Source organism: Pteropus alecto, unplaced genomic scaffold (assembly GCF_000325575.1).
Source record: "Pteropus alecto unplaced genomic scaffold, ASM32557v1 scaffold7, whole genome shotgun sequence".
NCBI lineage: Eukaryota > Metazoa > Chordata > Mammalia > Chiroptera > Pteropodidae > Pteropus > Pteropus alecto.
This window is the reverse complement of record NW_006494614.1, coordinates 59,445,428-59,458,586: the sequence shown is the minus strand read 5'-3', so window position 1 is coordinate 59,458,586 and position 13,159 is coordinate 59,445,428. Positions and strand designations below refer to the sequence as shown.

The 13,159-nt window shown below is 47.7% G+C and overlaps 1 protein-coding gene across 1 annotated transcript in view; it reads right to left on the bottom strand.

The window, feature by feature from the left end:
* Positions 1-362: 362 nt before the first annotated feature.
* The window catches only part of WFDC1 (WAP four-disulfide core domain 1), a 24,237-nt gene continuing 11,440 nt past the window's right edge, over positions 363-13,159 (bottom strand). The window contains exons 3-7 of the mRNA XM_015600281.2: positions 9,324-9,407; positions 8,202-8,342; positions 3,877-3,918; positions 2,474-2,546; positions 363-798 (exon numbers count right to left, since the gene is read on the bottom strand). Of these exons, the coding sequence (XP_015455767.1) occupies positions 2,488-2,546; positions 3,877-3,918; positions 8,202-8,342; positions 9,324-9,407 (326 nt within the window). The 3' untranslated portion in view covers positions 363-798; positions 2,474-2,487. The remainder of the gene's footprint in view (positions 799-2,473; positions 2,547-3,876; positions 3,919-8,201; positions 8,343-9,323; positions 9,408-13,159) is intronic.

Here is a 13,159-nt window from a genome sequence, read left to right as displayed (position 1 = left end):
GACCGCACGGGTTCCCAGCCCTGGAACCTGCCCTGGTGGGACTCAGGCTGCTCAAGACCCTCAGGAGGTGGCACCAAAGTTACCATCTTGGGACCACGACACGTCGCCTTATCTGACTTCTTTCCCCTCCCATCCCAGCTTTTCCCAAGAACTTTTCTAATGTCGCTTTCAACGCATCCTCTTCCCCGAGTCTCCTAACTAAAATGTGCGTGGGTGGCCTGGCTACTCCTGGGTTCCGGAAGCAGAGCCGGGCTGACACCCAGCAACATCTAGCCTGCCTCCCACCCCCAGGAGCCAATGACGTCAGCATACCCGATTTAAGATTATCAGGTGGTCAAAACTATGAACCACGTGTGAGTAGATTAAGTTCATTTCCATTTTATGATGAGCGAATATATTTTGAGAACATTTGGGTTGGGTTCATAATTGCCAGAGTCAGACTTAGAAGAAACCTGTAAATAACAAGACACTGAACTCTGTCTTAGAAAAGGGCTTCATGCTCACAGGGCAGCGACTTCTTCCCAGGGCAGGATCTGTGGGGCTGCAGGGTCAAATGAGATTCCTAGGAGTGCCTTGTTTCCAGGATGACGAAACAGGGTCCCAGTGCTGGTAAATGGCTCCCACAAAGTCACCCAGCCAAGGTGGGACCGTGCTGGGGTTGAGAGCTAGGTGTCCTGTCTCTAAGTATCTCTGGGGTCATGCTCTGCTGAGCTGCGCATAACCACTGCAGGTCGAATCATTTTTACACAACTGTTTCCGAGGCTTAGCGGAAAGTGGAGGAATGTTTTTTCAAACTGTCTGAAAAGAAAGCAAAGAAGGAATGAATATGAGCCACTGCTTGGGAAGAACATGGGGGTGACGATCTGTGTAAGTCCCTCTTCCTCCTCTCCCGCCAGACACCAGGAAGATGAGAGTTTCTGCTAAGACTAGATTCTTAACTCTCTGTGAAGTCTCCATGGGGCCCATCTTATTTAGTTCTTGACACATCTGTCTCATCATTCCCATTTTATAGATGAGAAAACTGAGGCTGGAAGAGTCGAAGTCATTTGCCCAGGGTCACATGGTGGTAGAGCAAGAATTTAAACCCAGGTCTGGCTGGCTCCTAAAAGCCACATCCTAAACCGCCACTCACGTTGTTCTTCCCCTCGGGTCCCCCGCACTTCCACGTGTAAGGTTCACAGTCCTCGGGTGGGTCAGACCCACTGCAAGGACTGTTCCTGTCACCAGCTAGTAATAGACATGCTGGCATCAATCCCCGCTGGCTCTAGGTTTTCCTGGCGGACTCACGATTGAATAGTCTGCGGTGTTTGCCTTTCAAGGACATTCTGGGGAAATCACTCGCTTTCAAGAGGTTTTGTTTACCACGTGTAGACAATCCGCTTTCACAGGGAATGAGTGAGTATGGGGCTTTATCCACTGAGACCCCTCCAGTCACTGCGATCCCACAGCCCTTCACATTCGTCTGCATCTCACCTTGGACAGCATCTGAGAGCGGAGCCTGTGGCTAACCTGTAACCTCCTCTGGTGCCGGCCTCCCCTCCATCACTCATCACTCAGTTTCCACCCCAGTGGTCTCCCTGTGGCTTCTTTGAGCCAAGATATTTCCTGCCTCGGGGTGTTTCTCCTTCTGGCTCCTTCTGCCTGGGCATCTGTTCTCCAGGTCTCCCCTGGGCAGCACCTTTTCTCCTGACCCCCATCTGAAGCAGCTCCTCGTCCCCATCCCCTGACCCACTTGAGGACTGTGAACCTTACACGTGGAAGTGCGGGGGCCAGAGCGGAAGAACACAGCTGTGAGTGGCGGTTTAGGATGGCTTTTAGGAGCCAGCCAGACCTGGGTTATTTTAAATTCTTGCTCTACCACCATGTGACCCTGGGCAAATGACTTCAACTCTTCCAGGCTTAGTTTCTTCATCTATTACTCTGCGCCACATCACCTGTCCTTTTCCTTCACGTGTTGCAGTCTGTCACTTTCTCGTTGACTTACTCATTGACTTGTTAGTCTCCTACTGAGGCATGTTAGAGGCCATTCGGAGCTCTGTCTGCTCTAGTCACTGCTACCCACAGCACAGCTCCTGAATGACTGCTGAGCAACTAAGCACAAGTTTATCATAGAGTTGGCATTTGATTGTCTCACGTGACAGAGGGAGGGAGAGACAGAGAGACAGACTTCATGGGACAATGGAGGACTTGTCTGCCTGTTCGTACAGGCATTAGGGCAAAGGGATGGAAAGGTAAGTTACAACCCAGTCGAGTCTTTGGGTTTGGGTCCAGAGAGTACAGGAGCTTCCACTTCTGATAACATATGAAGTTCTCATATGTTCACTTTAAAATTATAAGGGAGTTTAAAATTCCACCTGCAGGTAAAGCCCCATTCTTTACCCTCCCACTGGTCAACGTCATGATTAAAGCTCCCTAGGACACCTGGCTGCCCCAGATCACCCCACTCCATGACCTCATCACTCCTCCCACTTACCCGCATCCCTAACTTTATTGAAAGTGCCTCTGTTGTCCTTTTCCATGTTCTGCCACATTTTTGGAGTCACCCTCTACAAAACAAAACAACACAACACAACACAAAACAAACGAAAAAAACACTAGAGCCCAGTCAGGGCAGGCATGTCAGTTTCCGCTCAAGTGAAGTCCAAATACCTTGGCCCTGCCTGGCGCCCTAGCCCGGTTCTCCCTCCTCCTGCAAATGAGGTCACCCAGTCCCCACTTATGCAGCCTCTCACTTCTCCTCACCATGCCTCACCACCTGTGTGGTCTGGCCCTGCCCACATTGCTGGCCTCATCTCCTGCCACTCTCCCCGTCACTTACGAGACCCTCCAGCTACAGCGATAGCCAAGTTGCTTCCAACCTCAGATTTTTACACTTGCTGTTATTGAAAAACCACTTGGGCTTATTAATGTTTGAATTTTCTGCTTGATATTAGCTGTGTGATGGCAGGGACTGGATCTGCCATGTTCACGGATGTAACCCCAACTGTTAGCACAGAATAAAAATAGAATGAAGAATGAAGAAGCACAGAATGCTTGCTAAATGCTTAATCAAAATATGATGAATAGGCAGATAGATGATTGAATAAATTATGAGACAGGTAGATGGATTATGAATGAATGAATTATTGAATGGATCATGAATGGATGGATAATTAAATGAATTACTGGATGATGGATGGAATGACTGAATGAATTTTTACATAGATGGATGGATGGATGGATGGATGGATGGATGGATGGATGGATGGATGGACGGACAGATGAATCAATGGATAACTGAATGGAATAACAGTGTCAGTCATATTTTTCAATTCTGCAAATGAAGGTAGGAGCAATTTAAGAATCTCCAGTCCCAGGTTCTGATGTTTAGCATGAAACCATAATTGCTATGAACCCCGATTTGATTCATACCTCCTCTGCCCACCATTAGACAACAGGTCTTTTCCTTTATTTCCCAACCCCAGTTTCTGTGTTGTCTCCTATGAGGCATCCCTGAGCTGCTGCTTCAGTCCTTGTCTTGGTCACGTGTCTAGATGCTCCCCACACCCCCAGGCCTGGGCCTTGCTCCTGCCAGGACCCTCCTAGCCTGCAGCCTGACATGGCTCCGGCCCATGTTGGATGCCACCTGGAGGACTTCCCAGGTTGGAGGAGAGATTTTCAACAACAGAAACATCTTGGCATCCCACCACCCATCCCATCCAAAAGTGCCATTTGATGGCATAAAAGAACCTGGGGAGAACACGGCCATTTGCCTTCTTAGCAGCTTCAAATGTAGCTCTCATAATAGTTGATAGAGTTTTATTTTTCTTCTTCACCCGAGAAATGCTCATTGTTCTTTTTAGGATCCTCTGCAAATAATGTTTTTTTTTCTCTTACCTGGATACTCTTTGTAAAATGTGTGTCGTAGAAGTCGCCCATCTGGAAAACAAGTGAGAGAATTAAACACCTTTCAGGAAGTTTATAAGACCCAAACTATTTTCATAATTATACTAAGGAATTATTTATGTGTTTCACTCTCATTCTCTTGAGGGCGTTCAGCAGAATTTTCCAGAGGCTACATAACTTTCACGTTGCAGCCGATCAAATGCAGAAGCAGATGTGAGGATCCAGTTCTTTTCTCTTAATTCACATTTAGAATTGTAAAAATGTAACACCGTGCTGCTCTTCTATTTTTTTGTGTGTTGGAAAATATAGTTATTTTTAAGGGAAAAAAATGTTATTTCTGTTTACTACCTAATGAATTTACCATTGTCATTTTAATGAATTAACATGTAATATTTTTAATGTCTCCGCTTTAGTTTCTAATATCCACGGCCACATGAAGGAGAGTTCTGTAGGATCCTCAATACTTTCTGAGTACAAAGGGGTCCTGAGGCCAAAAAGTTTGGGAACCGCTGTCTTCACAGATGAACGGGAAGCAAAATTTTAGCATGTTGTTCAGCAAACATCATTACAAAATATGTTCACACGGGGAGTAAATGGTATTTTTTCAAGTTCGTTCAAAAGAGACTCAAGTGTCATTTCTACAAATGACAAAGTAACTTCAGATTGAATTTTCACTCGACTGCTTCACTAATCCTCTCTGAGCCTCAGTTTTCTCTCCTGGAAATGGGCATAAATGGGCATAAAATCGTGAGAATCAAAAGCAATAACGTCGGGTACCAAATGTATATACAATATTAAAAGGAATCATATAAAATTGCCGTTTTTGTGCGTAAAAAGTGGTCAACTCTTGGCAACCTCATACATCTCACATCACCAAGAATTCCCACTACATAATTCTCTCTTTTGATTGTCATTAACCTCACCTCCTCCTGCAGCCCCCACACTATCCCAATAGTAAAACCCTTGGGGGAGACTGGAACTCTGGCTGGGACACACGTTTCACGTGGCAATGTCTGCCACCAGTTAGCTCACTTCTCCCCATCAGTGCACCAGCCTTTCCGGACGGCTATGACGTTAAAAATCACACTCATGCACCTGAAACTCAGTTATGCCAATCATACCTCCACTGAAAAATCACCTCTATGCAATAGCTGGACCTTTTGTTTCCTTATGTTCTGTGGCCATCCTAATAACCACCTGAGTGTTGAGGACCAGCGCTGGTATTTATTGTACATGGCGACAGAGCCCAAGGGAGGTGACTCTCAGGCGGATGGATACCTTATCAGCAGCCTTGGGGAGGTGGATAACTTATCAGCACTAAGATGAATTTTAGGGTTTTTTCCATGCTGGAGGCTCTCTAAAACACTCCTTTTCCACCTGTCTTCCTGAGGATGAATTCTGGCTCATAATGCCTGTTCAAGGTTATGTGATCTTACTTTATTCTTCTCATGACACAGACGTGAAGTCATTTGTCAGAGGTGAGCACAGGGCCCCGTCGCCCACTTCTTGGGCCTGGACACTCAGCCTCTGAGTGATCTTGAACCCATTCAGAAAAGAATACTGATTCTCAAAAAAATCAGATTTACTACATGTTTCAATGTTCATTTTCCTCTTGAGAAAGACACGAACCCCTCAAATGCTGGATTCCAGACTGATGGACTATAAAACCTGAATGATCATCAGTCCACTCTAGAAGCTGGCTCTCGGAGGAGACTGGCATCTTAGGTGTGGGCATGAGATCTGCGACTTATTCTCAAATAGTCCCAAAAAATAAATATGTAGATTTATATGGAGAGAGAGTGGGGGTTGGGAGGAGAGAGAAAATGATAAAGCAAATGCAGCAACATTGTAACAATTGGTGAATCAGGGTACAGGGTCCAAGGTACTGTTCTTGTCACTTTTCTCTTAGTCTGAAATTATTTAAAATATGTAGTTTTAAAAAAACTTAAATAAAAGGTTTCTTCTTTGGTTGCCCTGGGTCAAGAGTGCCCACTCCGCACCGCCCCCCAACCTTTGCTCCACAAAAAGTTATTGGGATTTGGGGTGTCTACAAACTCCCTATTAAGTACCAACAATTCTTGCTAAGTGACAGCCCCGCTCTGGGGACAAGGCTAGGAATTTCACTTACATTTCCATCTGTAAGGCTCAGATTGTTCCTGTGTGAGGGGGAGCAAACACACATGCACGCACACCACACACATACACGCACACACACACACGCACACACACACATGCACACACTCGCAGGCTTTAGAGCAGGTGGACAGGTTTGGAATTCCCACTCTGCTCCTGTCAACTGTGTGCACTGTCTGGGCAAGGTCTTGAACGCAAGTCCTCCCTTTTCCATAAGACAGAGATGATAGCTATGTCCATTCATTGAGGACCTACTATGTGTTGAGTGCTGCTTTAACCACCTTACAGGTGTTCTCTTATTCAAGACTCATAACCACACCCACGAAGAAATGACTGTTGTGACCATCATGAGCTCCATTTTATGGGTGAAGAAACTGAGGCTAAGAAAGGTGAGGTTACCTGCCCAAGGCCACCAGGGAAGAAAGCCACAGGATTTGAACTTGTTTTAGTGGTTCTGAGCCTTCACTCTTAATCCTATGTGACACTGCATTCTGGTTATATTTCTCCTTTTATAGGCTTATGATAAAGCTTAAAGACAGCATCCCTGAGGTGCTCGGCCAACAGTAGGCATCATTTAATTGCTCTCTTTGCTTAGTTCCATCCTTGAAGTGGGTCTCATATAACTGAATAAGCAAGACCAGGGGAATGAGAAAGGCAAAGTAGTTCCAGGACTTTTCAGTTACAAAAATGACATTACAGTCTAAATAACTCCTGACTCACCCCACAGCTCTCCTTTGACAAAGGCTGTTCCTTCCACCCTCCGGCCCTGGTCCTACAGACTGGCCTGCCCTTGGGGTTTTGCATCTGATGGACCACATGCCCCATCTACCTAAGGTGTGATTTGGTGTCTAGAGATGAACAATGGCACAAATAGTGGAGATTCTGTTCTGTGCCTGTGAAGCGAGAGGCATGTTAGCTAAAGGATCACGAGCCCACTTTACAGATAAGGAAAATGAGGCCTGGAAATGTTCTATTTGTGCCACGCAGTAGCGAGGGCCCGAGTGGCCACTGGAACCCAGGCCATCCGGCTAGAGAATCTGCTCATAACCTTAAGAAGCAAGTGGAATGCAGAAAAGCTCACAAAGATACCTAGTTGTGAAAAGTTCAAATCCTTTTATAGGCAATTTTTTCAAAGCCCAGAATTCCAGGGATCGGGATCCTCAAGATAAGTTCTAATGTCTCATAATTTCATTACTTGTGATGATAATGATACTAAATGTGTAACTGACTTAATGTGCATGTCTTTCTTGCAACACTTCAGAGAAATAAATTCTCAAATCAGGACAAAAAACGCATTGGCAGATCGGCACCCCGATGCATTCTTTTGGCCAATAGGGTCGCTGCAATTATCCTCGATTGTGACCGAAGGTGCTGTCCTCAGCTACTAGGGCTCAGAGATGCAGAAGTGGGGAAGCGGCCCTGGATCATGTGGACTCAGAGTTCCAATGGGCTCCACTTTGATTAGGACCCTACATCTCTCTGAAGTTCCAGATTCTTCTCTTCCTACATATTTCTTCCAAATCCATACCAAACCTCTCGACCTTATGCCTTATCTGAGGCACACATGAGTTCGAGGTAACCCCAGGAGTCCTTGCTCTGTCGTCCTTGCCCCTCTTTGGAAAATGATGCCGACTAAAGTGACACTATTCATGCCCCTCACTCTCTGTCTACTGCATTCCCCCCCAAAAGACAGAGACTCATTAAGTCACACTGAATGATCCTAGCAGAAGTTAAGGGTTCTCAGACAATTAAAAAATAGATACATAGGTGGATATGAAACATCCGATGTTTACTGAGCACCTAGATCTCTTGTCTCTGCTTCGAGGCCTTTCCATGCATGATTTAAACTAATTCCCATAACGGCGTGAAGGGATCCCATTTTACAGATGGGGAACTTGAGGCTCAGGGATTGAAGCACTTGACTCAAGGTCAGCCAGCTAGAAGGTGACAGAACTGAGGTTTGCAGACAGCCTGCTGACTCCAGGGCCTGCGTCATGTGCAGGCAACGGGGAAGGATGGAAGATTTGAAAGGAGGAGAAGGGGAGTAAGAAGACAGGAGGGGCTCTGGGCCAGGCTCAGGGGGCCAGTGGTTTCTTCTGCAACAGGTCTCCCGTGGGGGGGTGTTACAGGGAGCGTGGGGTTGGGGCAGGGGCTAGGAGCAGGGCTTGGGCACCCACACTCACCTGCCTGCCGGCGCTGCTTGACGCACTGTCCACGGTTCGGGATGCCCTCAGCCATGTCACCTGGGCTCAGGATGTGGCACTCGTAGCCTGAGGGACAGAGAAGTGGCTCCGCCCCGTCCTCTGTGGTACTGCAAGCCTCTGCTGTGGAAAGGACACAAGCCAGGATCTCAGGGGCAGCCCCTCCCTGGGGGCAGTGAATGCGCATTACCCAAGAGAGGCCACCCTCATCTTCACCCTCCAGGTTCCAGGCTGTGCCTTGGGTCTTCCTCACAGTGTCGTGTGTGTGCACATGCACATATGCACACGCACACGCGCGCGAAGTCCAAAGTCACATGATCCTAAATATATTCTCACGTGCACTGTAACACATATACATATATGTTCACCCGCACACCCTGAAACGTAGGTGTTCACATTTAGTCACATGTGTATGCACATGTTCACACACACACATTTTCACCACCTTACAAGTCCTAACACACGTATACATACTACACATACAGCCACCCACACACGTTCACAAGCAAATCCCGCACACACACACTCATTCTCACACTTACAGTCGCACGCATTTAAATGAACACAGATGCACAAATGTTCAGACACACACGGCCACAGAGCTGCTTGCACAGCTGCATTCCCTAACGGACACAGTCACACACATGGAAGTGTGCAGAATCACAAGCACAGCTGCACGCATGCAACTGAACACGCCTGAACCCCCACTGTTCTCTAGGCCCTGGGCCTGCATATGGTTCTTTTCAGAAACTGCTCCACCCTCCCTGGAGGGGCCTCACCATCAGGAAGCAGAGAACCCCTTATTATGATTTTAGGGATCTGAAAACCAATCTCAAGCCCCTTCCTTCTCAATTCTCCACCAGGAAGGAGGCCCCATTCCCAGGGAGAGTCCAACCCTACACTGTTCTGGGGACGCTGACAGCCTGGCCGAGCCCCGCCATCATCCTTCTCTGCTGGAGCTGGGGAGGCTCCAAGAGGGCTGAGTACTTGGGAACAGGCAGACTGCTGGAGCACAGGCAGCCCCTGCTGTCAGTATTCTAGGGGCAGCCTGAGGAGGAGGGATCCTGGCTCTGACATCAGGTCTGGGCTTCATCCTGTAGGTACCTTGTAATACCTCCTCGGGGCCATCCAGGAGCCAGCCGTTGCCACCAAGCCATCGAGGTTTCGGCTGTACCAGCCAATCTAAAACTAACAAAATAATACACGGTTAAGCTGAGGCTCTCCTCAAGTACCTGAGAAACGCCCCAGCCTCTGCGAGTTGGGGAACCTACATTTCATGATGAAACCCAGAGGTTCCCTGGAAGAGGAAAAACTGTGGTTCTTCAGCGCACATTTGTCCCTTCCTTTTAGTAACAGAACTTTAAGTCTCGAGTGGGCACTGGGTGGCCAAGCTGGAGACTATATTTCTCAGTCTCCCTTGTAACTAGGTGTGGCCATGTGATGGAGCTCTGGCCAACGGGAAGTGAGCAGACGTGATGATGTAACTTCTGGTCTTGTCCTTGCATTGATGTCTGTTTGCTCCTCTCCTTCTCTCTCTCCCTCTTCCTGTGGGCTGGGAGCCACTTTGACCATTTGGAGCAACAAGACGGAGGAAACCTGGGTCCCTGGATGATCGTGGAGCAGAACCACCTGCCTGCCACGGACCACCTGTCTACCTCTGATCTATTAACTGAAAGAGAAGTAAACACCTCGTAGGTTAGGCCCCTAGGTTTTTGAGTCTTTGTTACAGCAGCACAGCCTGTTCTATAACTGACACATTTTTAACTAGAAGAGTGACCCACTCAGTAGTAGACTAAAAGGTCTTCAAAAACCCAAAGCAGAGGTTGAAAGCCCAAATGCCCCCAGGGGACAGACAGGTAAGATAAAGGGAAAAAGTAGGCCAGGTAAGACAAACAGGTATGGCAAACTGGAGAGTCTTCCTGTGCCAATGGATCGGCTGTTGGTCAGCTCTGGCCAGCCATTCCCAGTGCTTCCAGAGCTGAATTTTGTTTTACACCATAAATCTGTATTTCGACAAATACAAATCTTCTGATTTTTAAATGTGGGCAACTAACTTAACAATTTTTAAGCAATTTGGAGGTCAAATAAAACTGGTCTGGGATTACGTTTATGGCCTCTGCTTTAGTTTGAATCAGAAATACGACAAAAATTAAGAGGTTCATGTGCCATTGAAAGTACATAGATGGGTACTGCTTAAAAAACAGCTGGTTAGCTTTTTCTTTAAAAAGCAGAAGATGATTGCTCACATCATGGAAACTGAAACAACAGAAGAACAGACCAACAGTCTGTAATTTCCAAACCAGAGGGATGACATGAGATGGTTCTGCAGCCACTATTTCCAGTCTTCTGGCTTTTCCCTCCTTCTTCCTACCACTTTGGGCCACATGATAGAAAATATTTTCAATGCTATGTTTTACCAATGCATTAATATTTACTATCTGTAGTCTTTGCATTGGTCAAAAGCTTCTGAGCAGCAGAGAAATGTACGCATTTTGTTATACCTTTGGAGTCCTGAAACTTGGTCAAGGCCTCCATCAACTTGCAGACCCCTAAAGGCCTGGAGGTCCAGAGTCTAAACTCTCTGTTCCCTTGCTAGAACTTCCTGGGATCACCTGCTCCATAAATTCCCTGTGCCCCAGTCCTTATCTCAAGGTCTGCTTTTGATAAGTCTCTCCACCCTCTAGGACTGTGTGGATTGCAATGAGGTGTGTAAGCTACTTTGAACAGGGCCTGGTGCATTTCAAGTTATCTGCTCATGTCAGATCATGATTCTCAATTCAAAACAATTTTGTTCTAATGCTAGCAAAACCTCGAGATGTGTTCAATTGTCATAATATGTCCAGGTCAGCCCACACCCCACTCAGAATCATCCAATCCCAAATGCCAAGAGTGCCACGGTGAGAAACATGGTGTTAAAGTATTATCATTGTTATTAAGACTAACAGCTCTTTCTCCCGGCCAGTGAAAGCTAGTTGTTTTATTACTTTATGAATCACTGATTCATTGAATAACTTTAAGGTGCCCAGAGACTGTTTTAGATGACGGGGATATGGCAGTGAATGAAACAGACCAAACTCTCCTTATGGGACTGACCTGCAAGTAGCGGGAATAGTCAATGAACAAACAAATAAAATACAATATTCCAGACTGGGCTCTAAAGAAAACTTAAGCAGGGCAGGAGGGTAAGGAACGGCCGGAGGAGGAACTGCAATTTAGAGAGGGAAGTCTTCCCTGAGAAGTGACCATTTCTGGACAAAGATCTGCAGGCGATGAGGAAGTGAGCTGTGTGGGTGTCTGGGGGAAAGATGTTCCAGGCAGTGAGGGAACCCATATATGGGCCCGAGTGCCAGAGCAGGGACCCCACATCCCTGCGCTCAGGACCTAAGGCAGTGGGCACTTCACAGTCAGAAGGCAATCTGGATTGAAATTCTAGTTCTGCCTGCTCTGTTACCTTGGGCAAGTCACTTAGCTTCTCTGAGCTTCAATGTCTTCAGCTATAAAATAGGGCTGATAACAGTCTCTCCACCACCTGTATATTAAATTACATAATGTATGGAAAGGACATTGGGAATGTCACGGATAGTTGTACAGCTTGTGCACTGCTCGAAAACACCTGACCTAGGCGGCAAGTGAAGCTAGAATCCCTGTGTCCTGTCACAGTCCAAAGGAAGGGGCACCTTTTTTCACTTGCCCACTTAGAGGGAAGCACCTTTATGTGCTTCTTCCACCAGGAGGGGGCGCCATTTTGTCTTATAAAGGGTTCTGTAGGAGTCAGCCTGGCACTGAGCACCCACTCAGTCTCTGGATAAGAGTCCGTGTTCAAACACAAGAGTAGACTACACTTATGAGCATCATTAAGGGTGCCGAGTCCCTTGTCATCACTGTGACCTCATCTCAAAGAAAACAAAGTGTGGTCATTCTTTCTTTGGCCTTGGGAAGAACAGTTGGGGCCACCTTCTCAGAGCCACCTTCGTAATTAAAGCCCAAGGAACCCGCAACCAAAAGGCACAGTCCAAAGGGGCTGTTATTGTCTAAGACTCAGCACCAGGCAGAACTGAGGGTGGAGGGAACTTTACTGCCCCCTCCCACCCACTTAGGGGCACCTTTCCTCCACCCAGGGGCAGGTAGCTGCCCGTTCCCCACTGGCTCTCTTCCTTCCCCTCCCAAACCTTGTCTCCGGAAGGAATCTGAAACTCCCTCCGTCCAAGATGAATTCCTGAGAACTGGTTTCTTCCAAAGGGTTTCACATTAAGATTCAGCAAACATGTTATTGATTTTCTACTCCTAGCCTGATGGAGCCCCAAGCACTTCCTAATGTTCAGACCCCGCTATGGGCAGCATGTTCTCATTTCAGTCCTGTTTGACAGGTGGGAGGATCTAGGAAGGGGACAGACTAGCCTGTGGATTTGAACCCAGGAGTCTGCATCCCCCTGCCTCTCTGGGCACAGCCGATCTGGACTGCGAAGGTTCCAGGTCTCCATCTCAAATGCCCCCGGAGGCCAGGAATCCATCATGACTGAAGGGCGCCTGGCGCTGTCCGTGGAGAACCGGAGGATCCCCGCTGCCATCTAGGGGCACCTCAGTCTCCAGTAGGCCGTGGCCCCGGGAATGCGGTCCAGTATTTTTAAGAAACCCTGGAAATCCGAATTTTTTGAAAGATCTCCGCCATCTTCACAAGAGCGGGCATTTGCCTGGAACGCACGTTTCCCGGACTGCAGCTCCCTGAAGGCAGCGGCGTCCAGTACATGCAGTTGGATGCTTGCTTAACGAGCCCCGACGTTCCCATTTCACAGGTGGACTCGCCCGGGTGGCCCAGGTTTAAGCCCAGCTGCCTTTCTCCCAGCCGCGCGCGACCTCCGGGCAGGGCAGGACAGTTCGGCCGGGCGCCCCACCCCGCCCCCACCTCCCCAGGACCCGGGGCACTTACCTGGCGGGGGCGG